Source organism: Drosophila bipectinata, chromosome 3R (assembly GCF_030179905.1).
Source record: "Drosophila bipectinata strain 14024-0381.07 chromosome 3R, DbipHiC1v2, whole genome shotgun sequence".
NCBI classification, from domain to species: domain Eukaryota; kingdom Metazoa; phylum Arthropoda; class Insecta; order Diptera; family Drosophilidae; genus Drosophila; species Drosophila bipectinata.
The window spans coordinates 29,516,919-29,544,735 of NC_091739.1; the positions used below are offsets into that span (position 1 = coordinate 29,516,919).

Here is a 27,817-nt window from a genome sequence, read left to right on the forward strand (position 1 = left end):
CTGGCACTGTCACTGTCATTTGCGTCGCAGTCGCAGCTGCGTCGCTGCCATCGTCGCCGCTGCCGCCGCCGTCGCCGTTGACGTCCGCGTCGTTTCGTTTGCCTGCCCCAGTGTTTCCGCTTTCTTTCGCCTCGCTGTAATGTTACTTTTAGTTTGATGTCGGAGCGGAGCGGTCGTAAGCGAGACTTTAGTGTGCGACTCCGTGCCGATCCGCCGGGTTTTTAGTTCGAGAATCGGACTCTGAATCAGAATCGAAACCGAAAGTGCTTCGCTCGGCGTGAGTGCTTGTGTGTGTCTGTGTCTGTGACTGTGCCTGTGCCTGTGATGCTTTGCTACCCCCGAAAAAGCAAAGCACAGCATAAAACTGTGCGCGAGTTCACTCACGGGTGTGAGTGCGAGTGTGCTGCGTGCCTGTGTGTGTGTGAGTGGTAGTGCCCGATTGCCAGTGTGTGAGTGACACGCCACGGAAGGAGAAGAAAGGCAACAGCAACGGCAAAGGCGAAGAAAAGAAAACCAACCCCCACCCGAAACAAAAGAAAGGAAGAAAAAAAAAACCAAACGCGAAAACAACAACAGAAAGCACACACACACACACCACCCACTCTTTGGAAAACAGCGTCATCGCTACGCGGCGATCGTCGTGTGTGGAATAGTGCATTTCCTAAAATATTCTAGTATTTCTTTAAAGAAAAACAAACGCGGATCGTGAAAACTACGCCGGCCTGTGAGGCCCCCCTGGAAAACCCTCCAACTAATATACACCATAAATACAACTCTAATCAAGTGCGCCCCCACCCGCCCCAAAAGAACCTGACATGATGAACTTCTCCGCGTTCGGCGGCCCCTTCTCCGGCATCCATCAGTTTGCCGCTAAATTCGATGCCCAGACGCCCGGCCCCTTCGGCACGCCCCCCGGCTCGGCCGCCTCCGCGGCGAATGCAGCAGCCGCAGCGGCAGCGGCCGGCACCGATAACCATGTGCAGCGCTATCAGACCAACGGCAATCACTTTAATCAGAATGTGCCCAACGGTAAGTGCATCTCTGCCACACAAACAGACATGTAACTGTAACTGCATGCCATGCCCAGGCACATGCATGCACTCTCCTAGTCGCATGTGTTTGTCTGTATGTATGTATGTATGTATGTCTGTATAACATAATCACTAAAAATTTATTTTATTTTTATCGATTTATTTTCGCCCGCTGCGGGCAGCGACGCCGGCGTCAGGGCATACACTCTCACTCGGGCACTGGCAGCGCTGCGACCGAGGGGTTCGGGCTATAGCCTCTCCTAATGCCCTACAATGATGGGGGTTTTGTTTCCGGGCATGTTGGGTATTCTGCTAGCCAGGAATGGGGGGTCTCTCTTTGGGGGATAAAAGAACGGATCAAAATAATAACAATCTCAGACCGAAAGGTAAACAAACTTAATTTAAATGAAAAGTTTAAGATTAAAAATTAAACTTCAACTTTCTTCAAGAGGAATCTTGTAAGAAAGAAAAGAGTCTATATCTTATTTGGAATTAAAATAATTGTAATGGCTATTATTTTGCTTATGTAAGCATAGGGCTAAAAGCCAAAAGTAAACAAAGAAGCACAGTTCTGAAAGCCCTAAAAACTAATTTTTATTAAAATTGTAAAGTAAGCAAAAAAACATAAATAATTAAGTTGAATTGCAAACTAGAATTTAATTTTTGTTTTTCGATTGCGAGATTTAGATTCTTTTTTTAAAGAATCTTGTTTTAAATATTATGTTTCTGTTGGGTTTTATCATCAAGAGGTTGCTTCCATCTGGATCCACTTACTGACATTCTCGCTTGGAAAACATGTGTGTGAGTGTGAATGGCAGTAAGAAGCGGGTTTTCCACCCCCAACCCTAAGGTCATGACTGGCTGGCTGGCTGGGTGACTGCCTGGCATCCTGGCGGTTTTTGGCCAGCGAAGACATCTTCATGCGAGCACAGCTAGTAGTCCAATTTGTAAGCCACACTACAATATTTTCGGGGGTTGGTGGAGGTGACTCGGCACTCGAGGACTCGTACTGGAGTGGTGGTGGTAGGAGAGTACCCTGTCATCAAAGCAGAATATAACGATTTTTTCGTCGTTCCTTGTTTTTGTTTTGCGCTCTTTTTTTTTATACGAGTATATTTCGCTCTATGTTTTGAGTCATTACCACCCACCCCTAGTGGGGGTGTATACATATATATATATATATATATATATATGTGTGTCTTTGTGGTAAGGGGTGTACTCTTTTTGTTGTTGTTTTGCGTGGCTTGAAAATGCAATGAACTCAAATAACTTTTGAATTTGCTGCATTTCACTTGGTGCAAATACCAGGTTTTTTTTCATCGGGGTGGGTTTCTCTTCTTCTCTCTTCAGCTACTTAAGCACATACATAGAAATACAATTAAACACACACAGCGTGCATGTGAGTGTATGGGAGTGTATGTGTGTGAGTTTACAACCCCCAACCCCCAATAGAGCCTGCCATTGCTTTTTTAATTGCACTGACTTCCTGCCAAGTTGCAACTTTTTCTCCTGCCCTGTGGAAGGGTGTGACCAGGCAACCCCCAGTGCATGCCCCACCCTCCCCTACTCTGCTCCTGTGGACACCCCTTTTTCTTATCAATTCTAATTAGTTGCATTTGCTTGCATAATTAGATTCCCAGGGCAGGGCAGCATAGGGCAGGACTTGCCCCATTCCCTCTATATCCTTTTGCGGCTTTTCATAATTTATTTTTGCCCTGGCAACTGCACAGATATGTTATGTTATTTCCACTTGCAGTTATATTGGAAAGTGTGGAGAACCAAGCCCAGACCCAAACTCCTCCTCTGCACGAAATAGGTTCATTGATCCCGGCTTTTTGAGCTACGCATTATATTTCCAGTTTAGCGTTTTATATACATACATACACATACATATATATGTATTTTTTACCTGCTATAACAGGAAAATGCGTTTGTATGGTTTGGTGGTGGTGTGGGTCTCTGTGTATGTTGTCTCTTTATCTCGTCCCCGGTACATACGATTGTATGTAATCCACGGTCCGAGTATTTGTACATCAGGCTAGTGTCTGAACGATGATCCCAGGCAGGTAAAATGTCCCACGTACTCCCCGGTCCCGAGGCTACTGCATTTCCTTTGCTCTGCTCGCTTATTAGCTGCATTATCGCTGCCCTGCGACTTTCTGACCTGCTCGGAGCAGCGCAGCGAGTCTCTCTACCAAGCTGGTCTTATCTTTCGATACCTACACGATAATTTCCCCGGGGCTGCTTGTATAAATCATTATTGGGTTACCAGGAAATCTGTGTGTCTGCTGACGGGTATGAGTTCTCGAAACATAAACAGATAAAGATAGCGATCCCTTTCACATATGCATTTTCAGCTGTTGGAAAACCCGAGAATTTTCTCATCAATTAACATGGAAATAAATGTAAGCCCCTTTTTGGAATATGTTAGGGATAGTTTAAGGTCTTTCTAGTTCAATTTAATAATTATACTACAATTTTTAAAGTCTTTACCTTAAAGACAACTATCATGTATTAAGTTTAATATCTTTTATTAAAATAGTTATATTTATCTCTAAAACCTCACCTTCAAAAGTTCAAATAGCATCCTTTTCATTAGAATATTGTCTGTCATCCGATGGACACCGGGTATCTTGTTGTCGAGGACATACCATTCACCCCTTTCTCCCTTAGCTGGGGCTCCCCTAATATTAACCAGACACCCCAGCCATAAACCATTTGCATTTTTTATATACATTTATATGCTTGTCTGTGTGTATGTGAGTACCTATGTACCTATGCAGTGTATGTATGTACATAGATGTATGTGCTTAATGGGTGTGAATGACTGGTTACACCCCCAAAACGGTCCCTGGATGTATGCAACACTAAAAAAGTGCGCATGATAAAGCAATTACGTTTGGAAGGGAGTGGAGGGGAAGAGGGGGTCAGTCCCCAGTCCCCCATAAATCCTGTGTCTCTGTTTAGATAAGTATTATTGTGGGGGAGGCATTGATTATTAATTTCTTTGTTTTTCCTTGATTGGCTTTAAGTATTAAAGCCGCCGTAGGGCGTTTAACACAGGGAATATAAAATTCTCCTTCTGGCGGGCGCTGATGACTTAAACTCTGCCGCTGGCGCCGTTTTCGTCCTTTTACCCCTGTCCTTTTCTCCCCTAGTACTCGCTCGCCATGCACTCAAAAAAACAAGGGGCAAGAAGGATAGAAATTCATAGAACTAAATCCTAAAAACTTTTGATAGTTATTTTCATTAAAATAGAACCCTTCCTTATATTAGAATTATATTTTCAATAATTGTTGTATACCATATTTTTATGAGTTGATTCTTTTCTGTGTAACAATCTCACCCGTCTACTATCCCACCCCCACACACTCTCTCTTTCTCTCCGCGAGGCAGCACTTCGGGTCAAGTTTCACCCAACTCCGTTAGGGGTTGCTCTTACTCTCTGTTTTTCGAAAAGGCTCTCCTTCTACCGCGCGGGCGCTCTCACCGCTTTCACTGCCTCTGCCTAACACACACACATATATATATAAAGCGTCAGTCGACACACATAGACATGGGCAGGAGCAGCAGATAAGCGCCATGTTTTTCAAATCGCTGCCCAGCGCATTCCTTTCCATTTTGTTCCACTTTGCTGCGAATGATCCGCCCAACACCCCCACTGGAGACCTGCTCTCTCTTAAACACTCTCTCCACTCTCGCCGCTCTCCCACACTCTCGCTTGGAACATGTTTCCGACTTCACCGACTTTAACTCGCTACTCCCGGCTCCATTCCGAGTCCGCCGAATTCTATTCCGGCGACATCGTCTCCTCCACGTTGCTTTCCTCGTCGTTGTCGTTGTTGTTTTCGTATTTGTCGTCATCCTGTTCATGGGAAAGTGAAGTGAAAAGTGAAATGCCACGACCGACGAAAGCGGCGAATGCCGGTTACTGTCCAAATCCTCCCATCCACGCACGCTACCCGGCTATCCGGTTTTGTTGTTGCCATGACTCCCCCTCGTATTTTCGGCCATTCAGACCCGAATTTTCCGGCTGCCATTTGGTGAACCCCTTTTTTTAGGGTTATAGTTAAATGTTTCTATTACCTATTCATTATATGTTTCTCTTTTAAAATAAAATATATTAATTTTTAAAAGAAATTACTTAAGATCATGAACTAATTTTAATAAAGTAATAACTATTTAATATAAGAAAGAACTCAAATATTAAATAAATTCGTATTTTTCTCAACATTTCCGTAAAACATCAACGTAAACATGTTAAAAACATGTATGTATTCCAACTATTTACTTTCAAGCCTCCAAGACATAACCCCAAAAGAATCCTTTTTGTAGGCATCTGCTTTTCATTTCTCTCCCAAACGCTTGAGCGAACTGATTAAAGCCGCACTTTCCATTTCCTTTCAACCACAAAAGGCCGCTGTCGAAAAAAATTAAAGCATTGGTAACATCTTATGCTTCGGCCCAAGGTCGAATGGTAATTTATACAAAGGCTAACACACACACACCACACGCCCACAACACATAAATTACACCACGTCAGCCAGTAGGAAGTCCTTCTTTCAGGAGTTTTTCGTTTTTTTGATATTCATGTTTTTTTTTCATTATTTTATAAAGTTAAAATCTGTATAGCTTCCTCAATCCTTCCTTCGAAAGTTGTGTTTATGTATTTTTCGAGGAAGCATGAGCTAAGATTTAAACAAGAAAGGAAAGCTAACTTCGGGCGGAGCCGAAGTTGATATACCCTTGCAGCTAAAACCGGATATATATCGCAAACATCGGATATAGTTGGCCGATCCTTATGATTACATCATAATAAAACCAATTAACTAAAATAAAAAATCTAAAAAAAATGTCCCAAACTTCTATCTTCAAAAACACGAAAGTTGGGTCATTTCCGATCGTTCAGTTATATGGCAGCTATAGGATATAGTCGGCCGATCCTATTGAAATTCGGTAGGATGGATCAACTGGCCAAAAATATAATCTGTATTAAGTTTCAGCTTTCTATCTTCAAAAACACGAAAGTTGGGTCATTTTCGATCGTTCAGTTATATGGCAGCTATAAGATATAGTCGGCCGATCCTTATGAAATTTGGCATGTCGTAATGTTTTGCCAAAAATAGCTTTCCTGTAAAATTTGAACTCTCTAACTCTAAAAACACCAAAGTTATACCATTTCCGATCAATCCGTTATATGGCAGCTATAGGATATAGTCGGCCGATCCGGGCCGTTCCGACTTATATACTGCGTGCAAAGGAAAGAAGGGTGTGTGCAAAGTTTCAAGACGATAGCTTCAAAACTGAGAGACTAGTTCGCGTAGAAACAGACAGACAGACGGACAGACAGACGGACAGACAGACGGACAGACAGACGGACAGACGGACAGACGGACAGACGGACAGACGGACAGACGGACATGCTCATATCAACTCAGGAGGTGATCCTGATCAAGAATATATATACTTTATAGGGTCGGAGATGTCTCCTTCACTGCGTTGCACACTTTTGGACAAAATTATAATACCCTCTGCAAGGGTATAAAAAAAGAAGAAAAGCGTACATATAAGAAAACCAGGCAATTGGCAACAGCCCGAAAATGTTATTTATAAAACCGAGCACCCGGCTAAGAAAATGCAAAGAAAGAGATGAGGTGGCGGGACGTGGGCGGGGGCAGAAATGCACACCCGGCCAAAAAATGGTGAAAGCTTTTCTTCCTATGGCATACATTCGGGCGTGTGCGCGGCCGGCATTTTCAGTTTCAGTTTTAATTTCCTTTTTCCTATGTATGCGTTGTCGGGGCGCCCCGAAAACACGTGTGTGCGTCTCTGGTTCCGACTGGGTTTGTTTGTATGTCGGTGTTTGTGTGAAAATTTGGCCTTGGCAGACGGCAGCGTGTGGCCCAGAAGGGGCGGGAGGATGTAGGGAAACAACGACGACGACGACGACAGCCAGCAGACAACAACAATTTGTAGGCACACGCACTTTCGGCGAGTAGGAACAGAGCCATGTTCAGAGCCTGATACATATTTATGTAGATTAGGGTGGACTCTTAAAGTAAAAGGACTTTTAGGGATTTAATATTAAATTTTAAATTTGACTAAAAGGTCTAGAATAAGAAGAAATAATATTACTTATCATAATTATGAAATCACAAATATTCATAGCCAACAGTGCGTATGAGTAATACTAGGCGTATGAGTGATTCGTTATTCATAGTGTTGTATAGCGTACTGTTTTAGTAAAATATAGTGATGGGATATGACAAGTCCGCCCTAATAAACCGCCATATGTACATCCTTACCAGTAAATGCAGAAAACGTGGCTGCCACACAGACACACACACGTACAGTGTACAGGACACAGTAACTGCTCCTAGATATATGCACGAATATATGTACTTACATATACTTGTGTAGTAAGCCTGTATATATAGTATAGTGGAGAAACGCGTGTCGTGCCATATCGTCGTTACTTTGTCGGCCGGTGGGTTGTTGTTTTTGTGCCCGGCACCCGATCTCCATTCGGCTCGACAGCTGAGCCACGGGATTCGATTCGGAGCCAGCCGGCCGGAGACCGGAGTGTTGGAATCAGGAGCCGGGAGCCGGGAGCCGTGAGCTGTGAGCCGCCAAATCGAGCCCAGACCCAGTCGGTTGTAGTTAGTCGGCCAGAGTGCGTTGTCCCAGAGAGCGGCGGCCGGATAGTAGACGGATTTTTTCGACCAGTTTCAAGTGCTAGTACTGCCGTGCCAAGTCAAAGTTCACAATTAGTCCAAAAAGGCTGTGCTTAGAGTTCAAAATGTGTAATATTCTATTATCCTTTTACTCTCATATAATAATTATACTCCCTAGATGGTTTAAAACTAAGATATATTAACGATTTTCGTATTTTTTCTTAACCATTTCAGTTTCGGCTGCCAACAACATGCAATATGGCCAGAATATATCCATACCGTACTCCTCGCAGCCCCAGGGCGATCTGAACTTTCTGAATGCAGCCGATCATAAGGGTAAAATCCATCCAAAAATCGAACGTGACCGGGAAGAAGGTGAGTCGAGCCGCCGCCACGCGGAGAGTGGGTTGGTGGGATTTCCGTGGGTGGTCTGATGTCCTGACACCCTGACAGCTGGGTGGGTGGGTCAGGGGGGAAGCTGAGCAGTATGTACAAGGCATTCGGTTCGGTATATGTGTTTTTCAAGGACGCAGTCATCACTCGTCGTGCGTCTCACTTCGGCTTCGTTATTTATAAATGTTTTTGGGCCTGTCTGCTGGCCGCAACTGGGTGCGGGGGCGTGGAGGTCACAATAGCACCATAGCATACTTTTTTTTTGTCATACAGGACCTTAAACAAGTGGAGTTGTTCTCTTCTCATCCTGAGTCTGATGATTACGTTGCAGGAGCTGACATTTTTTCACTTCCAAAAGGGGGTTTTCTGGAGGAGATGTCCTTGGGAGTAACTTGCTCAGTAACTTGGTTAGCTTATTTCAATCAGTGTAACACAACATCCATTAAAATTTTACATCCCACAACTACATAATTTTAATTAAAAGTAGGAGGATAAAATCTGGGTCGGAGCTATGACGAGGAGAGTGGGGATTGGCTAACAGATAGGCTTGGCCAACAACCACCGATGCATACTACTTACATATATCCTTATACACATCATGACACGCCCCCCAAGGGGGAAAGAAGTTGTGTTGTTGGGGCAGGCTTCTATTAGATAATAGGCAAAGGAAGGACCTGAAAGGAACTACTTCTAAGGATTCAAACCCGTTGATTGAAAATAATAAGCACCTTTGAGTGTATTTCAATCCTTAGAGGTACTCCATTGATTATTCTCACTAAAGATACCATTTTTTTTTAACCTCCACAGTCCTCAACCAGCAGCTCCTGCAGAATGTCAACCAATCCTGGCAGACGCTGGCCAACACAGCCAACACGGTGGACTACTCGTCGCACCTGCTCTCCGCCACACTGCCCATCTCCATACAGCACTTCCTCAAGTACTCCGAGACCATCAAGAAGGAGTCCACCAGCGATGTCCTGAAGAATGGCACCAACTTGGCCAGCCTGGCGCTGGGGGGCGTGGCCCTGACGCCCAGCAATAACGGGGCCAATGGCGGCCACCACAACGGATTGGTGGGCATGGACCATGGCGGCCATATGACCAATATGACGGACGCCAACGGAGCGGCGCTCACGAACGGAGCCACCAACGGCGTCAATGGGAATGCCAATGGCGCGGTCACCAATGGTGGGGCCGGAGCTGTTTCCAGCACCGCATCCGTGGGCACGACGAACGCCAGCGGCGGTACGGGCACGGCCACCGGCAAGAAGACCAAAAAGAAGAAACCACCAAAGGAGAAGAAGCCGCGCCCCAAGCCGGGCGAGATCCGCGAGACCAAGGCGCTGGACGGCTCGACGCTCTACTGCTGCCCGGAGTGCCAGATGGCCTATCCGGACCGCAGCCTCATCGAGCAGCATGTCATCTCGCATGCCGTGGAGCGGCGGTTCGTCTGCGATATTTGCAATGCGGCGTTGAAGCGCAAGGATCACCTGACCAGGCACAAGCTCTCCCACATACCGGACAGGCCGCATGTGTGCAATGTGAGTGGATATCGATATAAATCGATAAAGTTATCGATTTAAGTTAGATTTAAGCGGTTCTTTTGAAACAAATAAGTAGGCAATAGAACAATAGAATTATGGAACTTAAACTAATTATATTATAATATTTTATATTATATAAAAACTAAATAATAATTTAATTATATTTTTTAGATCTGCATGAAATCGTTCAAACGCAAAGAGCAGCTAACTCTGCACATTGTCATCCATTCCGGCGAGAAAAAGCATGTTTGCATTGAATGTGGAAAAGGTAAGTACCTTGGAATAGTCTCCTTCTTATAGACAGACTAACTAAACAACTCTTTGTCCTGTCCAGGTTTCTATCGCAAGGATCACTTGCGCAAACACACGCGCTCCCACATCGCCCGGCGTGTCAAGTCGGAGGTTTCGGCGCAAAACGTCAACGGATCCGGTGGTGGAGGTGGCGGCGGTGGAGGTGGTGCCGGTGCCAACAACAGTGCACAGAGCAATACGCTGCACGGTTCCTGAGGATCGTACAAGGACTTCTGGTAAACTCCCAGACGAATTTCAAGCCATTGAGGCGTCCGGGCTGTTGACGGCGGCGGGCAGTTAGATTGCTCGCGGTCGGTAGCAGACTGGAGGCCTTTGAAATTCGCTGGGGGCTTACCGGGGGTCCTGCTGAGCGTCACCCAACTCCAATTACAATAACCCTCTCAAAAAAAAAAAAACAAGAATATTAAGAAAGAAATACTTACAGGATGCAAGTATTAGTACGATTTTGTTCACGACACTTTCAGTTCTTTAGCTTTAGTTCTTTCAGTTGAGATTTTCGCACAAATAAAAAAAACAGAGTCGCAGAGCAAAGTATATAGCAATCGAAATGTACAAATCAGCAGAAGCCGAAGCAGTAGCAGTATCAGTAGCAGAATGACAGATTCAAATTCGAGTTTAGTATGCGCATATGTTAAGGACAAGAGGAGCTCGTCGTGTCGCGTCTCGTGGCTTTCGTTTCTTTTTGGGTGTCTGTGATCTGTAGTCGCTGCATAAACAAAACGAGATGATCGAGGCCGATCGAAAGCTGTTCTAAGAATCAGTTATAATGTCTGCAACCGATAAACATACATACATACATATATGTGCAATTTTAAGAAAACATTTTCATTTGCCTTTTGTTCATTACTTTAAAATTAATTAAATTACATAACATTACATAACATTAAATGGATAAAAAATGTGTTTCTCATTGGCGAGAATTCTCATTATGAATTATGGAAGCGCACTATGAAGCATTTTTAAGGAAGTAGGAGGAAGAGCTCTAAAAGCGAAATTTGTACTTCTAGTCTTGTATTTTATTTTACCGATAGGCATACATAGAGGTCGAGGTCATGTAATCTTAAGCTTTTTAAAAACTTGAATGTTCAAAAAAAAGGAGAATTCAAAAGTCACACACACACTAAACGCAATACGAACTTGCATCTTTGCATGCCCAAGCTTCCAGCCATCGTCATTGTTTGCAACTGCAATATCTATACAGTAATTACCTATATCCAGCTTACCAATCAATAACTGATAACCACAAATAGCATTAAGAGCCACATATACACAGCAATAGCAGATACAAGATAGCAAGATAGCACACACGGGTCAGCTATGAGAATCCAAAAAAAATAAAAAAACAGCATATATAGCATCGCTAATCAATAAACAGAAAAAAAAGCATTAGCTAGAAAGCGAATGCTTACAGCAACAGCAACAATAACCGAGACACTGTATAACTGTATAAAAGGATATTTTTTATATATAATATAAATACAAAAGAGAGAGCATATGAAAACCGAATAGGAATAAAGGCATAAAACAATAACCGAAATAAAGTGCAAACACTTCGAGCAAGTGACAAAGTAATTAACTGTTCAAATACAAAGCATTTTGAGATTAACGATTTAACGATAAAGTACACGATTTAACACGAAATCCAAATGCATACATACTTACATACATAGCAATGTGTAGTTATACGAAGCTTCAAACTAAATACGCTAGCATACAAATAGAGATACAAATGCAGATGCAGATACAGATACAAATACTGTAAAGCGAACCCATTGTAACTCAACTTATAAATGACCCACTGAGCTCAAACTTGGCCAGATTATGTATTTAAGCTTCCTAGTTCGAGCCAGAGTGACATTTCACTTTCTTTTCTTGATTTTTTCAGACAGTTCGGGTTTACAGTAGAACACACAGTACAGAATGTAATTGAAACACTTGCAGTGAAGTACAAATATTTTAACGACACTTGAAGCACCCACGACACAGCAGCAGCAGCAGCAAAGCCATTATTAGCCAAAAATTAAAGCAAATCGAAAAGAAAACTATGCAAATCTAAATACAGTTACTACATTAGGGGGTAGCCATATACTTAAAGCGTTATATACTTCTCTCCAAATGGCAAACAATAAAAGGTGACGACGACTTATCACTGTGGACGATAAATAATTAAGGGAACCTTCACACCAAAACAAGGACTTATTATTTTGCCACTAATTTATTAGCTCTCTCTCCATCTCTCTCTCTCTTGACACACTTAAATGGAATAAGAATATATAAAACAATAAGTTTATAAAGAAAAAGTTGCAATAAATGACAAACAAATGAAATTAAATCACTCAGGGATAAAGCCTCCAAAAGAAAAACATAAAATAAAAAAAAATGCAATATTTTAAACGAAATGAAAAAAAAACGTAAGAGAAAAACAAAACAAAAATTTAATCTAAAGAGAAAGAAAATTTTAAAGTTAAAACGAAAACGAAAAATATTTTAGTATAATACGAGAAGGAAAAAAATAAAAAAAACGTTTTAGAAATTTGCACAAATTTTTGGGATTTTATAAAAGCAAAAACGAACCCTCATCAAACAAAAGAAAAAGCATCAAACTCGAATAAAAAATGACGAAATAGGAACAAACATATTTTCTCACATTTCATTGGCTTAGCGAAGGTATAAATCGACAGGATATCGCAGGATATGGCAGGATAAAAAAAACAATAAACAAACCGAACAAAAGAATTCATAGACAAACGGTCCGTGCAACTTTTAGTGCATTTAAAATAATAATTAATTTAAAAATAAAAACAAACAGACAGACAACCCCACAACCAAACAGTTCATATTTACAGAAGCAAAGATTATAAGCGGAGGTCTGCGGCCAAAGATCAAGTAAAAATTGTAGTTAGAACCAAGTTGGAGGTCAAAGGTCAATAAAAAATAAATGAAAAACAGATTAGGGGCTCATAAGAAATAAACCTTTTTATATATTTAAAAAGTTAAAAAAAAGCATCCACACAAGTTTCGAAACTGTACGTATTGAATTTATGTTTAGTGTCTGCAGCATGCAAGGATGTGGAATATAAGTAGAAGTTCGACCGGAGGAAGGGCAAAGAGCTAAATACATTTTAGGGTTAGGGATTTTCTGCGAAAGGACTGAAGTTAAGGCAACCGTAGCGTTAAAATGCAAAATTGATTTGAAAGATACCGAGTGTTATGGATAATGGAGCGTGCGCGAATGCGATTGGTGACGAAAATTACTTGTTTAAGGCTGGACTTATGTAATTTCGAGCAAAACGATAGTAGGAAAACAAACAACAAAAAAAACCATGTAAAATGCAGATACAATATATTTATAATTAAACAAAACTATCCCCGAAAAAAACCCCTGATCTTACTATGTTTAATTCAACTGCAATTATCGTTAAAGACGTATTTACTGTTTGTGATCCAAATTCATTGATTAAACGTAAAATACACAAAGATACAATTGTTGCATGGGCAAGGTTTGAAGTAAAAAGTCAGGGTTCGCACTCCCCCACAAAGTACTCGATACCCCGGGTCTATAAGACGAAAGTTTTATACGATTCATAAGCCAGGTTTTAAACCGGGAAGACATAGATAGGACCCTGGGTTTTGGGAGTACTTTTGGGCCTGGTGCGAACCTTTAGAAATAGAGCAGGAACAGTAAATGGTACTTAATTGAAAAATGATATAATAAAACACCGCCACTTTGAAATATATTTACTTGAATCAAATAATATTAATGAGTATATATAACTTTGTACTTGAATAATATTTTATTTATATATACCTTAAGTCAATAAAAATTCTAATAAATTATAATCACCCAAAAATGCATTTTTTCAACTAAAGTATTTTATGAAAATTAAATTTAATAATTGTATGGGGATTCTATGAGCTTCAAACCAATTCAGCTTACTGGAAGTTTTCAAATGGTCTTATCTTGTATTTTTTAAATTCTTAACTCTATGAAAACTTTAGATCTATTCTTAAAAAAAAAAAGAACAAATTATTTCAGCAAATGTATTTTACAAAATACTTTTTTAGATAAAAACCAAAACATATGGCAAATGTTATAGTATTTAGCTAGTGCCAATTAGAAAAAGCTGCAGATATGTATGACCGGAAGTCATGTCGGCGGGAAAAATATTTTTAAATTTAGAGGCATTACCCAACACTGGTCCAGATGTAACTAGAAGAGTTGCCATATAACTATCGATAACCAAACAATTGTGAACGGACAACCGATAAAGGATTTAAATTCTTCATATTTTGTTCTTAGTCATATTCAGCCAAACAGAACTTTAACGCAAGTATTTAATTAATTCATTTATTTTTCATGTAGGTATTTAAATTTTTTTGAAAGGATTTTGATGTAAGCTTAATACAATTTTCTTTTGAAATAGTATTCATTTAGTTCGTACTAGATGTCCTGACGGCTTAGGATAGAATAATAGGTATTTTATCCCATTTAATTTTTTCTGAATTAAGCTTATTTATTACAAAAACATAGATCCAAGAAAAGTTGGCAGTAAAACCGCTAAAATACATTAAAGCTAGCAACAATCTGGCAACTCGGCCGAAATGCAACTCTGTGCGATAAGAAGAGGAGCGACCCAGCGACTACGACGATGTTTGTGGGACCTTCGTCATTCGTCGGAATCATCTTCGAAGCGTTGAAAATGGATCGGTAGCTGGGAGAGAAACTTAAAGCGAAATACGCAAAGAAAACGGCTTTTGTCCGCTATTTCAGCGATTTTTTTTGTGTTGTAATCAGCAGAGGAAATTTTAACAACGACCAATCCAATCCACTAAACCACCAGCCACTTCCTACAGCAATTTGCAACAGAAAAAAAATAGAATTACCCTGCACCAGCACCAGCACTACTACTACCACAGCTCAGCAACTAAAACTATCACACAGCCAAGCCCACAAAGGAAAGGTGAAACGCAAAAAACAAGCGCAAAAAAATAAAACCGAGTCAGGCAACCTAAATCGGAGGAATAGGAATAAATCCAATTTTGCGTTTGTTTCTTCGCCTGTGCCTATATGTGTGATGAGAGAAATCAACAGTAGCAACAACCAGCAGCAGCGACATCAACGACGACTCAACCACCAAACTTGACCAACGAAATCGCAGACCGACCGACGCAGAGCCTAGAATCGAATCAATTTACATCAACTACAGCAGCCGCATTTCTTGGCAATTGGATTAAAGAAAAAAAAAAGGAAAAAACATCCCATAGGCGGCCACCATTTTGAATGAGCTGAAAAAAGATAGAGAGAGAGCGAGCGAGAGCGTGAGAGGGTGACTCTCATTTGTTGCACTACGCATTGCAGCTGGCCGCGGCGTAACCGAAACACACTGAAAACTCAAAACTAAACCCTTTCCAGTTGCTCTCTCCGTCTAATCGCGTCCAACAACAACAGCCACACCATGGTCGAGCTGGAGGAGCAGATGCCCAGCATGGCTGCCGCGATTAATTCAGGCGGCAACAACAACAATAGCATCCCCAGAAGTTCAGGCGACAGCGGCATGGGCAGCGGCAGCGGCAGTGGCGTTTCCTGCAGCAACACGGATAACAGCTGCAGGCAGAGTCAGTCAGGTGAGCAATTAACCCACTAGTTAGAGAAACTTGTTTAAAAAACAATATTTATAAGAATGGCTAGTATCATGACTTCCCTCTGCCCCAGCCAACCAGTTAGAGTGGTAGTGCTAATCAATCCGGCTAATACTGGGTCACAGTCGTACCAAATACCAGTCTTTTCTTTTGACGTCACAGCAAAACATTCGAGAACGTGCATGTTGTCTGCTGGTTGGCGGCAGCTAATGGCTAATCTCCTGCCCCCGCAATGGGGTGTTTACAGTTGCTTTGTTGTTCTTCCAAGAGAATCACATATTGCATCATGCGAGTGTAATGAATGTGCTCCACTTTATAGGGTATTCCAAAATCACTTATTCATCGTTCTATAATTAAATATCTTGAAGATATTAGGTATTAGGACAGCTCACTACCTGATCCATGTACGGAAACTTGATTCTATTGTTATTGTTGACAGATGGGCGTTTAGTTGAGCAAATATCTACTTTATATCACGTTCATTTGTTGGAAATATTGTTGGTTTATTCCAAGCAGTTACCCCTCCTTTGTTAACACCACAGGTTCTCAGGTGTGGTTAGGGAGCGGTAGGGGGATCAACAGCTGCCAGCGGGTAGGAAACAAAGAGAAAGGGAGACAGCAAAAGTATCTGTGTCGTCGTATCGAGCGTGTGCAGGCAATTAATGGAAATGGAAAATGAGTCATGAGATCGATTGAGCGCCAGTCTCGTTCAAAATGCATCGGACTCGGACGAAATGTGAACAAACTTCCAAAGCTGCAGCTAGCACATAACCTTCATGACGTTTATTGCACTTGGTGACGTGTGTTGCAGCCTAAAATAGAACGCAGAGCCCAAAGCAAACGGCCGAATAAACGCAGCCGTTCAAGCATTGAACAAACGAACGAACGAGCATGCGAAAGCGCAGGCAGCGATGAGAGCGGCCTCCCACACACATGCCCCCATTGAGTTTTTTTTTTGTCGTCTGGAGAGGATTACAGTTACTAATAAAAAAAAAAGGATTGAACAGATATACCATACCTGTATGGAAATGTGTATGTCTGTATCTCCATTTCCTCACTTAATCAGTTAAGTGAAAAAAAATGTCTATTGATTACGGGCCGATAGCTGGACATGTTGTTTCCCCCCAACAATTATCACGAAGTTTCCTATTCTATCTGGCCTATTTGGAGGACAGTTGGGGCCTACGTGCAGCTTCTCATTCGTTCGTCTCTGGGCCATCTTTTCGATGTCTCTCATTTCCGAAACCCCCACACTGTCTTGTCAGAGCCCTGCGAGAGAAATGGATTTTTTAGCTTTGGCAATGCCGTGCTGCTGCGATAAAAAAAAGTCTGCAGGCGTACATATGTTGTTGTTTACTTGTGCGAAACGAAAACAATTCTCGAGAGCCAAGTCTTGAGTGTAGTTTTTGTTTTTGCTTCTTGCCCTTTCCACTTGTTTGCTTTTTAACAGAGCTTGCTCACATCACACCACCTTCCACGATGCGCTGGTGTTGGGGAGTCTAGCTTTCTGTCCCACTCACTCCTACTCTGTCTCCCCCGCCCCCCACAACTACGGCCTACGTGCGATTTGCCGTCACGAACGCACACTGCCAGAAGCCATGAAAACAGTAAGGTTGGTGCGTTGTTGTTCTCCCCCTTCAACCTTAGTTATTATTTTAAATTTAATAAATTAATATTATTACACTGGAAATTTGAATATTTATGAAATAATATAACGAGAGTTTGAGAGCCAACATTGCATCATGGAAAGCTGAAGCTCTCTTTTGCACCGGTCTTTTCGACTGTTCTCTCTCATTCTATGGTTCGTGGGGCCACCTTCTGCTGTTTGGCTGCTCGGCTTGTCGCTTTGTTATTATTTTTCCTGTTGCTGTTTTTGTTTTGCTTGCGGCAGTCACAACCACAAAGCCACCTCTCTTGCCAGAAAACTGGTTCTGTTCCCAATCACTGGTGTGGCTTTATCTTGGCTCCTTCTCTCTCTCTCTTCAGCCGTTCTGTTCTGCCATTTGTTTTGTGTGCGTGGGCTTTTTTGCCACCTTGTTATCACTCACAGGTATCGGTATCGGGAATAGATGGTCCCGATTCTTCGATTCACTGTTAACTAGAAAAAAATAGTACATATCGAAGTCCAAGAACTCGATCTGCAGTAATAAAGTTGTTTATTGATATTCTGCGGCTTTGTTTAATTTCCAGCGAACGGACGACAGCTCGAATCGGTATCGATGAATAAACATCGCATTATATTCCAAACCGGATTTTTGCAACCAGAAGTTTTTCTCTTCCGGGCAGCATTTAATTTTGATTTTAATTGAGGAGCAGGTTGTTATTGCACTTGAAGTTATGGCGCTAGGATAAATTAAATACCTATTTGTGTGTTAGAAATTGTTTACTATTGTGTAAGTCAGCCATAATCCCCTTTACATCTTATAATAATTCTTTCTTTGAAGTGAAAACTATTATGTTGAACACCACTGTATCTGCAAGTTTGTCACAAGCCCCCAGTCCCGGCACTCTCGCTCTCGTTGGCCGCTCTCAGTGCTCCACCCGCTCTCTCAACCGCCCGAGAGCGTGCTCTCGCACGTCGTTAGTTTTTTGGCCCGTTCGACGGCTGGCGCGTGTTTGATTTTGATTCTTTCCTCGTAGGCGCCGCGCGACGAAGGTCCGCAAAGATTTGTCCGTGTTTTTTTCCCCATTTCTTTTAAAATTCACTATTTCGGTCAATTGGTTTTTTTTTTGCCGCACACCCGAATTTTCCACAACAGTCTCGCCGCCGGTACACACTCAATACAGCCGCGCCGATCCCAGTTCCAACGAGCCGGCCGGCCATTCAAACCGAAAATTTTCCGTGTTCCCCCCATTCATAGTTGTTGTTCGTTCTCTTTAGTGCGGAGTACTGTTATGCGAGTGGTGCACTAAATCAATCTATTCTATGAATGCTAAAGATGTGCTAACGTACAAATCCATCCGGAATAGGGTTATAATTAGAGCCCTCAAATACAAATAGCCGAGAACTAATATCGACGGACGGGGGAGCAGTTTTATCTACGCATTGCAAAAACGTGCCGCCTAGAAGCAGCAGAACGGGCAACGGGCGTTGCTTAGACAAATTGCGTTGCGATTAAAAGGCGAACAGCAGCAGCAAAAGCAGCAGAGCCAGAAAACAACAATAGAAGCAGCAAACATGTTGGGTAAATACAAAAACAACAGGCCCCTTACATGTACATGTGAGAAATTTGACAAATACTATCTCAAGCTTTTGCTGCAAAGGTGTGCAAGCAGCGGCAGAGGCAGCGCAGCGGCAGCAGCATCTGTCTGGGGGAAACGTTTCGACATGCCGGTTTTTGCATTTTGTTATTGTTATTGTTTTTGTTGGGGCTATTTTCCGCTATCTGCAACGAGCTAATGTTATTACATTTTATTGGCTATTACAAGCTTATTACTCCGACTTCCCACTCGGCCTTGCGCCCACAAACCTGAGAGATAAATTCCATCCGATGGGTTGGCAGTTTATAATTTATTTCATTATGTATTTAAGCATTTCTTTTGGCCTGGCTCGCCATTTTCATAAAATTTTTGCCTTTACATTTGCTGCGCAATAATTTTCTTCTTCTTTACAACACAAACACACGCGTTCACATGGCATGATGGCTGTGTGTGAGTGTATGGGGGTCTGCCCGTGAATTCATGCTGGCAATGATGGAAGGTGTCGCTAAGAGAGGAGAGATGAGTAAGAGTGGGCAGGAGAACCACCCGACCACCACATTCCAGACCTTTCTGGTGGTAATAGTTGTGGATAAGTTTTTTTTTATCTCAGTCTTGAAATATTAAAAAAAAGAATCTTAACAAAACTACTATATCATTTTTGTATCCCTTAATATTTGCAAATTTGTGACGTCACAATTGACTTGTTTGTAGAGCAAAGAATGGCGATTTTATTTAATGATCCCCCCCATAGTCATACTTTCACTATGGCATGAAGTAATACTGGGAGAGCCAGAGATATACGTTATCTGCCTTCCGCCCGATACCCCCACTCTCGCCACTTGCTGTCTCTTGTTCCGGCTCTCTATTTACTAAAAGCTCCTCATGTGCGACCGCATGTTGTTTCTTCTCCTTCGTCCACTTTTCTTTGCGTTTTAAATTTTATTAAAATACAACCCACAAAGTCAAACCTTTTGCTTTTGGTGGTTTGCCATTCTGCGTAGTTGGCTTTGCTTATCGGGCTTTTGTTTATTTGCTAATCGTGGTCACCTTTTTTTTTTTCTCTTTTTGCTATTCGCGTTTCCTACCTAGACCAATTTCGATTGCTTATTATGGCATTGCGGAGAATTCGATTATGATTATGATTATGGCAGTGCTTAGCCGAAATTTCTCAAGGTCCACTCTAGACTCTTTCGATTCTTGTTTTGCTCTCAGTTTCGCCTTATCAGCCTAACTGTTGATTTGTTTTTTTTTCTCTGGCACCTGTCGAGCTACTTTTTTGAAATTTTATGAAATGTTTGTTTTTTAAGACCTTCAAACATAATACATTTTTTTAATTATTTTGGCATTGAATTGGGGATTAAATTCTTGACTATCTTGAAACCATAAAATTTTCAAAAGATACTCTATTATAGAGATAGTTATAGTTATTTTTTGTGTCTTATTTTCCCATTTGTTTAATGGAAATATTTAAAAATAAGACGCAGTTTTCATCGCCGATCGTCAGACCTATTCCAACACACCAAACTAGATGACGCCAGAAAAGCCGGCCGGCTGGCAGGCTGGCGAAGAAAAACAACATTTCGCAGTTTATTTCGTTTGTGTGAGCTGTTTTTACACAAGTGTTCGTTCATACATATAATAATTGTTAAATTCTGTAGCAGCCAAGCTGATGAAATAGACAAGGGCTATTTCCATACTTGATTCCGCTGGTGTGTGCATTGTCGTCATTGCCCTATCGACTTTTCATCTGCAGGGATCGTCTGATTTGTTATGTGTTTCTAGACTAGACTAAGTCTATCAAAATGCAGCGCAACTGCGGTAATTACTTATGCAATTTATATTAAAATATATGTATGTGTTTTTAGCTCACACTCCCCATCCATCCATCAATTCCCAAATGATTCGCAAAAAAATTTCGGTGAATTAAATGCGCAGAATGTTTGGTCAGCGAGGCCTTCAGATAAAGTCATTAACGAAATGTCATAAATGTTCTTTGTGGCATTTATTTACGCAATTGATAACAGTTAAAAGTCAACAAAAAATAGGCCAATTTTAAATTTAGACCGCAGAAGCGCCAGGCGGGGAATACTTCTATATGGATCGCAAAAAATTTCCATCGCATCCCATAATTGGATTCATCAGGGCAACGACTTGCTGCCTCGATAAGAACTACTAGTGGTGGTTTTTTTAATAAGTAGAGCACTCGACAGGCCACAAACAACTTGATAAACGAAGCAAGATATTTCTATTTTTAATATACTTTATATAGAATATAGATTAATCTTCTTTTTTAAGCTTAAATTTGAAATATATCTGTAGTTCTTCTTATAGCTAATATCCACTGTAGTTGACTCCTCTCAATTACAATCCAATAAAGCCTCCCAGACTGATTACAAGTATAGTAGAGTGACGAGATCTCTGGATAGATATCTCCACAACTGCAGTGGGCTTTAAAAATAGCCACCTTCACCCGCCTATTCTCCCTGAAGAACTGGGGCCTGTTTAGCTCCAACCCTAGCTCTGTATAATCCCATAAAGAAGTTCCCTATAGATGCCTGCCAGCGACGACTTATTTATTTTTACATATTTATGCACACTTGTGCCGACTTGTTGTTTACGACACCCGATTGCTTTCTACGCAGTTCTTATTATTTTTATAGAGGAAATAGCCATGCAAATGAGGCAAGCCAACCATGGTTGGTGGCCTGATCTATGAACTCTAGACTATTATGACTTATTCCTAATCTTATTCCGAATTTTCTGAACTTTACAGACGGCCAAAATGAACTGACCCGCTACAGCAGCGAGGATGTGTCGGGCAACGAGTCAAGCGAAGCGCCCAACATGACCGAGATGGAACGGCAGGCGGAACTCAACCGCCACAAGGAGGAGATGCAGAAAAAACGGCGCAAGAAACGCATCAGTTCCTCGCTCCATTCCTCAACGTTCCAGGGTGAGTCTGCACCACCGGCATTATAGACACGTTCCTTTATAAACTGATCTCCCTATCTTTTTAGAGCTGTACAAGCTGACTGGCGAGATTCTGGGTGAGGGGGCCTATGCCTCGGTCCAAACGTGTGTCAACATCTACACGGATTTGGAGTATGCCGTGAAAGTGATCGATAAAATACCGGGGCATGCCCGCGCCCGTGTCTTTCGCGAAGTGGAGACATTCCATCACTGTCAGGGCCATCCCGGAATTCTGCAATTGATCGAGTTCTTCGAGGACGACGAGAAGTTCTATCTGGTGTTCGAGAAGATCAACGGGGGTCCATTGCTGACGAGGATCCAGGAGCATATCTGCTTCTCGGAGCACGAGGCCTCGCAGATCATCAAGGAGATCGCGTCTGGACTGGATTTCCTCCACAAGAAGGGCATTGCCCATCGTGATCTCAAGCCGGAGAACATTCTGTGCGTCAAGACCGACTCCCTGTGCCCGATCAAGATTTGCGACTTTGACCTGGGCTCGGGCATCAAGTTCACCACAGACATCTCGTCGCCGGCCGCCACTCCCCAACTACTCACTCCAGTAAGTCGCTGATCCTTGGCTGTCTTTCGATCTGGAACTGGGAACATAATGAAAAATTGTCTGTTCTTTGTGTCTAGGTCGGCAGCGCCGAGTTCATGGCACCCGAAGTAGTTGACCTGTTTGTGGGTGAGGCCCATTACTATGACAAGCGATGCGACTTGTGGTCCCTGGGTGTCATCGCTTACATTTTGCTTTGTGGCTATCCGCCGTTCTCCGGCAATTGTGGAGAAGATTGCGGCTGGAATCGCGGTGAGAACTGTCGCACGTGCCAGGAGCTGCTCTTCGAGTCCATTCAAGAAGGTTTGTATATCCATCTAATCTTTTATTTATGAGCTTCTGTGACAAAAATATCGCTCCACTTTATAGGACACTTCACTTTTCCCGAGGCCGAGTGGCACGATGTCAGTGATGAGGCCAAGGATCTGATTTGTCATCTGCTCGTGAAGAAGGCCTCGAGTCGGCTCAGTGCCGAGGCTGTTTTGAACCACAAGTGGATTCGCATGTGCGAGCACGAGCCACCGGTGAAGCAATCTGGACGCCATAAGGCTCTCCAAACACCAGCCAACATCCGACGGTAAGCCATCCTGAATTAGTCTCCTCCTGAAGTAGTAGTAATGTATCTAAATTGGAATTTGAAGCAATCACCAGTCGGCTAGGGAAATCTCGAAGTTCGCCGAGTCAGCAATGGCCGTGAAGCGTGTGGTGTTGCAGCATTTCTCGATGCGCTACGACTACATGAAGGAGCGCCCGAATATCTATCAGCCGTCGCAGGCCTACATCGATGCCTACAGCGATGAAAACTACAATCCCAAGCCGCCGGCCCACTACACCCGTAATCGCTCCCAGCGCAATCCAGCAGCTGCCTCGCTTTCCAGCTACGGCGGTCGGATGTCCTCGATGCACGGCCAGCGGGCCAACAGCCGTCAATCCTCGAGGAATGGGGCTTCGCGTAACGCATCCGCTATTTATCCGAGCAGCGGGGGCTTCAAGACGCTTAACGTGCACGAAGAGGACGACGATGACGAGGCTCTGGAGGCCTTTGGCCGGATCGATGACGAGGACGACGAGTGGGCCAGGTCGACGAAGCACTACCAGCAGCAGAGGGAGTTGCAGAAGCAGCGGGAGGCAATGGAGGAGGATCGCTACAGGAGGGTGAGCGTTAGCGAGGGCGAAGTCGATGACATGGACGAGGATGGAGAGAGCGAGGACTATCAGCACTATAAGCATTATTGGCGCGAATTGGACGAGGACGAGGGCGATGACTATCTGTATGAGCAGCAGCAGCGCGTCGACGACATCATAGCCGAGGAAGATGAGGGGGAGAACGAGCCGGAGGAGAACGAGAAGGAGAAGGGCGACGAAAAGTCGAAGCAACTACTACCAGCCGACAATCTTAAATTGGAGGAAGTTAACCACGGTGAGTATGGAGGAAAGGAGCAGCTTATTATGGATAATATGGAAGAGGAGGAGAAACTCACCACAATGCGCAAAGATGCGCAGGAGGAGGAGGACGAGAAGGAGACTACACCCGAGAAGGAGAGAAAGAAGGAGCAGGATAATGTTGATGGGGCTATGAGGCAAGGACCATCAAGTGATATTAGTGCTACTACCATCACCGAAAATAACCAGCAGCAGACACCAGTTACTACTACAACTACGACACACATTAACAACTGGCAAACTGGCGATGCAAATGATAATGATTCTGATTATGATGATGATGATGATGTTAAACTATTGGATAGTATTAGTGATTTAAATGAAAAGCTACCTGAAATTTATGAGACTGCAAATATTGTTGTCAACTCAGCGGCAGTGCCAGAAGCAGATAAAGAAGCAGAGGAAATTGCAGTAGCACGTGAAGCTACAGAAATACCATGCCCACCAACCGATAACCTAGAAGATGATTCGAATGGGATCAGACCGAATGCAATGGCTGCGTCTGCGGCTGAGGGTACAACAATGCGAACGACTTTTGGCAAGGCGGCAACGGTGGATGCTCCCATCCAGGCGAAGCCCACCCGTAATGTTTACTTTGCTCTCGATGCATATCAGAACGACGAGGATGCCGATATCGATGAAGACGACGACTACGACGAGGAGGTTGGGGAGCAACGCAAGCAGCCGGGAGGGCCTTCGATCGCCAATGCCTACACCCGCAAGCAGCGCCAGCAGCACCACCAGCGGTATATAGTGCCGGCTCAAGGCCCCAGGCAGCAGCAGCAACCGGAGAATTGGCGTTACCGCACGCACCACTCCCAGGTTTGTACTTTGCATTGATTTTCCTCAAAGCCAACAGGTTATAAGGTTTCTATTTATGTAACTCCAGGAGCAGCAACCAGCGGCTGGCTATCGGAAGTACCGCCCACCCTTCAGCACTGGAGGTGGCGGCGGTCACTACGGCAACCAACAACGCAACTATCTGGGCAGCTTCTCGCACAGCGGCGGGGCCGCTGGTTACAAGGTGGCTCCCCCGCCATTGATGCAGCCACCGGTGCAGGCAGCACCACAACGGCATAACAGCGCTGGCAGCAGCAGTGGTAGCGGCAGTGGCAGCGGTGGATCTCCGCCATCCGACGAGCAGTCGACCGTCCGCAACTGGCGTCAGGATTGCGTCTACGCTAGGAGCTACGGAGGCAACCAGTCGTCGCAGCAGCAGCAAGCCTCTCAGCCTCGCTCCATGGTCCAGCGGGCCCAGCAGCAGCCGAGGATCGGTAGCGGTCGCTTCGCCCATTTGCAGGCCTCGCAGCTAATGGAAGAGCTGCCGGACATGCGGATCGGCCTTTCGCCGCCCAGCGAGAGCGTGCTGCTCCAGCGACGTCTACAGCAGCAGAGGGGCAACGATCTGTCCGAGTACTGTGAACCGGCCACTGCCAGTGGTTAGTGGGTCGGTCAGTCCATCTTGGGGCGGAACTCTGTTTTTCACGCACATTCTTCAAAACAACTTTCCAGTTCTAAGATTCTTTTGGGTGCCACACTTCGGCCCGCAACATTTCATTCGAAAAACGAACGAAAACCAATTACACAACAATTCTATTAATTCCGCAATTGCAAAACAGAGTTAACAAAAAACAAAAACAAAAAACCACAAAAAAAAACAATGTTTATACAAGAAAAGGATATTTTTTTTAAAAATGTAAGATGTGAGGAGGAAAAGATAGAGCCGACAGATAGATCCAGAGAGGGGTGGCAGTTGTCTACGCTGTTTTGAAGCAAGCCAAACAGTCGTTCGAGATAAAACAACAAAAAAAACAAAAACAAATACCTTTTTTTATAAAAAAGATTCGAAAAATTGTAATTTATATTGCACTATAATTTTTTATTATGAAAAATAAAAACGAATACGAAAAGTGTTTGAGATCAAGAGATGCATTAACCAATATATAGATTCATTTCGTTTTGGTGAAATCCTAAGTACTTTTCCAAAAAAAAAACTAACTTTGATTCAAAATCATGGCACCGCGTATCCAAAAACCAAAATGTACAAGGAAATTGTTAAAATTTGTATAGTATGTTTTTATTTCTCATAACTAAATTGTTATAAGAAACACCCGGAAGGAACGAGTTAAGTTCAGTTGATAATTATGTTTAAAATGTCCAAAATTACGAGTGGCTCGCAAAAAACACTCCACACACACACACAGCTCATTCTGGTAAAGCGATTTCTAAGAAATCTCCATGTGGATAAGATCTGGTTGTGCACACTTGGGTTTCTTAAAACTAGCCTTACAGAAACACTATTGAAGATGTATCTTTTAAGCCCCAATCCCCCAATACAAGTCCTATGCATTATACTACACTTTCCACACTACACTGGGCGAAGCTAAAGCTAAATAAACTTGACATTGTTGGTGGCCCAACTACAGGGACTGGGCGTAAATGAAAGGCCGACAACAACAACAAACGAACCCAATTTTGTTAAATACATATACTTATAATATTTAAAAAATTGTGATATAAAATGTAAATGTAACTGCACCTGAAGAAAATCTATCTATCTATCAAATGACGCTGTGCCATCAACAACAACCACTTGAAACTATTGTTAAGGCCGCCAGAGAAGGAACATTTTCCGTAGTCTTTGTTTACGTCCCACGAAACCAATGTCAAAGCTCATCCACACCTATACTTTATATTTTCCAACCAATACAGCAACTAATACTAAAAACTTCCATTAAAAAAACAACACAAAAAAAACAAAACACTTAAAAAATAATTAAAATAAAAACCGAAGAATGCAATAATAAAAAGAATTGTTCGAAATCTCTGCACGAAAAGATGCAAAATTATTTTGCCAACAGCATCGATTCGTGTTTGAGAAAAGTATTGAACATTTTATAAAAACAAAATATAATATTGACAGCGTCCAAATAATTTTAAACTATTCATGCAATCTATTCCTACAGAAGCAATCAAATTTGCATTGAAACTGAAACAAAAAAATATTGAAATGAAAACTATCGCTTTCGTTTTTATTTGTAAAACTGTGAGGAATGTTTCGCAACGAAACAAAAAAAAAGTAACTAAGAAATTAATTGATAAGCAGCGCTGCGAAAAATGATACAACTACACACTCAAATAGATATCACTCAATATGGTTTAGAAATCGTCCGATAAGCCAATAATGGGTAAACTTAAGTCGTTAACACTGTGCACAGCGCTGCTATCGGGAGTCGGGAGTCTATCGGGAGAACACCAACGAGAAATCGATGGGGATCGATACAAACGATTGATAAACAGATAACAGATCGATAACATCAATTGAATGTTTGTATGAAAACAATTTGTTTTAAAATTATTGCTATACAAAAGTAAAGAAAAAAAAAAACAAGCCAAGAGAAAAATTCAAGAAAAAAACCCGCAATAAAAGAGTAGATATTGTTTTATACATGAAAACTCAATAAAAATGCAAAATACATAAAATGTTAAATCCTGTGTTTGTCTTTAACATATAGTATATAATTTATTTAAGGCAGCACAAAAAAAGAAGTAAGCTTATTAAGAAAATCACCCAGTTTATTCCAATCATTATATCTCCACTACATACAGAAATGGGAGCTTTCGATCGGGCGAAATGGAAAACCGTAATCTCAGGCGTCTCATTATAGGGCGACCCCATACATTCCGATATTAAACTTCTTACATACTCAACCTTTCTGGCACAAGCAATTTGATTGTAGTATTCATAGATGAGATTTCCATTGCGACGAAATTGTCCTTCGCCATCGATATAGAACGCCGGTAATGTGTGAAGCCTACTCCTGCCCATCGTGAGGACCATCACCCGCATGTCTTGCACCTTGTGGAAAATACTGTAGGCGTGGTCCCTGTTATAATCTTCAGTATTCTGCGACAAGGAAATATTCCTTTGTTTAACGCTGTGACAGAAAAATTTGAACTTTTTCCCCCAAGCATAATAGCAGTTTGAGTCTCTTTGCATTTTTTCGGATTACTTTTATGCTGGGGGATTTATTAAATGACAAGTGGATTTTT

The 27,817-nt window shown here is 42.4% G+C and overlaps 2 protein-coding genes and 1 long non-coding RNA gene across 4 annotated transcripts; all 3 read left to right on the plus strand.

The window, feature by feature from the left end:
• Positions 1-124: 124 nt before the first annotated feature.
• On the plus strand, positions 125-13,805 carry l(3)neo38 (lethal (3) neo38). The gene is made up of 5 exons (XM_017233111.3): positions 125-1,029; positions 7,940-8,080; positions 8,906-9,639; positions 9,814-9,910; positions 9,977-13,805. Exons 1-5 carry the CDS (start codon positions 816-818, stop codon positions 10,147-10,149), a joined length of 1,359 nt encoding a protein of 452 aa, XP_017088600.1. The 5' UTR covers positions 125-815; the 3' UTR covers positions 10,150-13,805.
• An 800-nt stretch (positions 13,806-14,605) lies between these two features.
• Positions 14,606-27,254, plus strand: Lk6 (Lk6 kinase). 2 transcript variants are annotated; one of them, XM_017233139.3, is made up of 7 exons: positions 14,606-15,579; positions 21,569-21,748; positions 21,813-22,324; positions 22,402-22,624; positions 22,691-22,898; positions 22,963-24,586; positions 24,654-27,254. In XM_017233139.3, exons 1-7 carry the CDS (start codon positions 15,411-15,413, stop codon positions 25,206-25,208), a joined length of 3,471 nt encoding a protein of 1,156 aa, XP_017088628.2. In that variant the 5' UTR covers positions 14,606-15,410; the 3' UTR covers positions 25,209-27,254. The 2 variants fall into 2 exon arrangements, with proteins under 2 accessions (XP_017088628.2, XP_017088629.2); XM_017233140.3 differs by lacking the exon at positions 14,606-15,579 and adding an exon at positions 18,240-18,779.
• Positions 19,886-21,103, plus strand: LOC138926701 (uncharacterized). The gene is made up of 3 exons (XR_011443312.1): positions 19,886-20,395; positions 20,454-20,613; positions 20,731-21,103. It is a non-coding gene; the product is annotated as an uncharacterized lncRNA (long non-coding RNA).
• Positions 27,255-27,817: the final 563 nt, after the last annotated feature.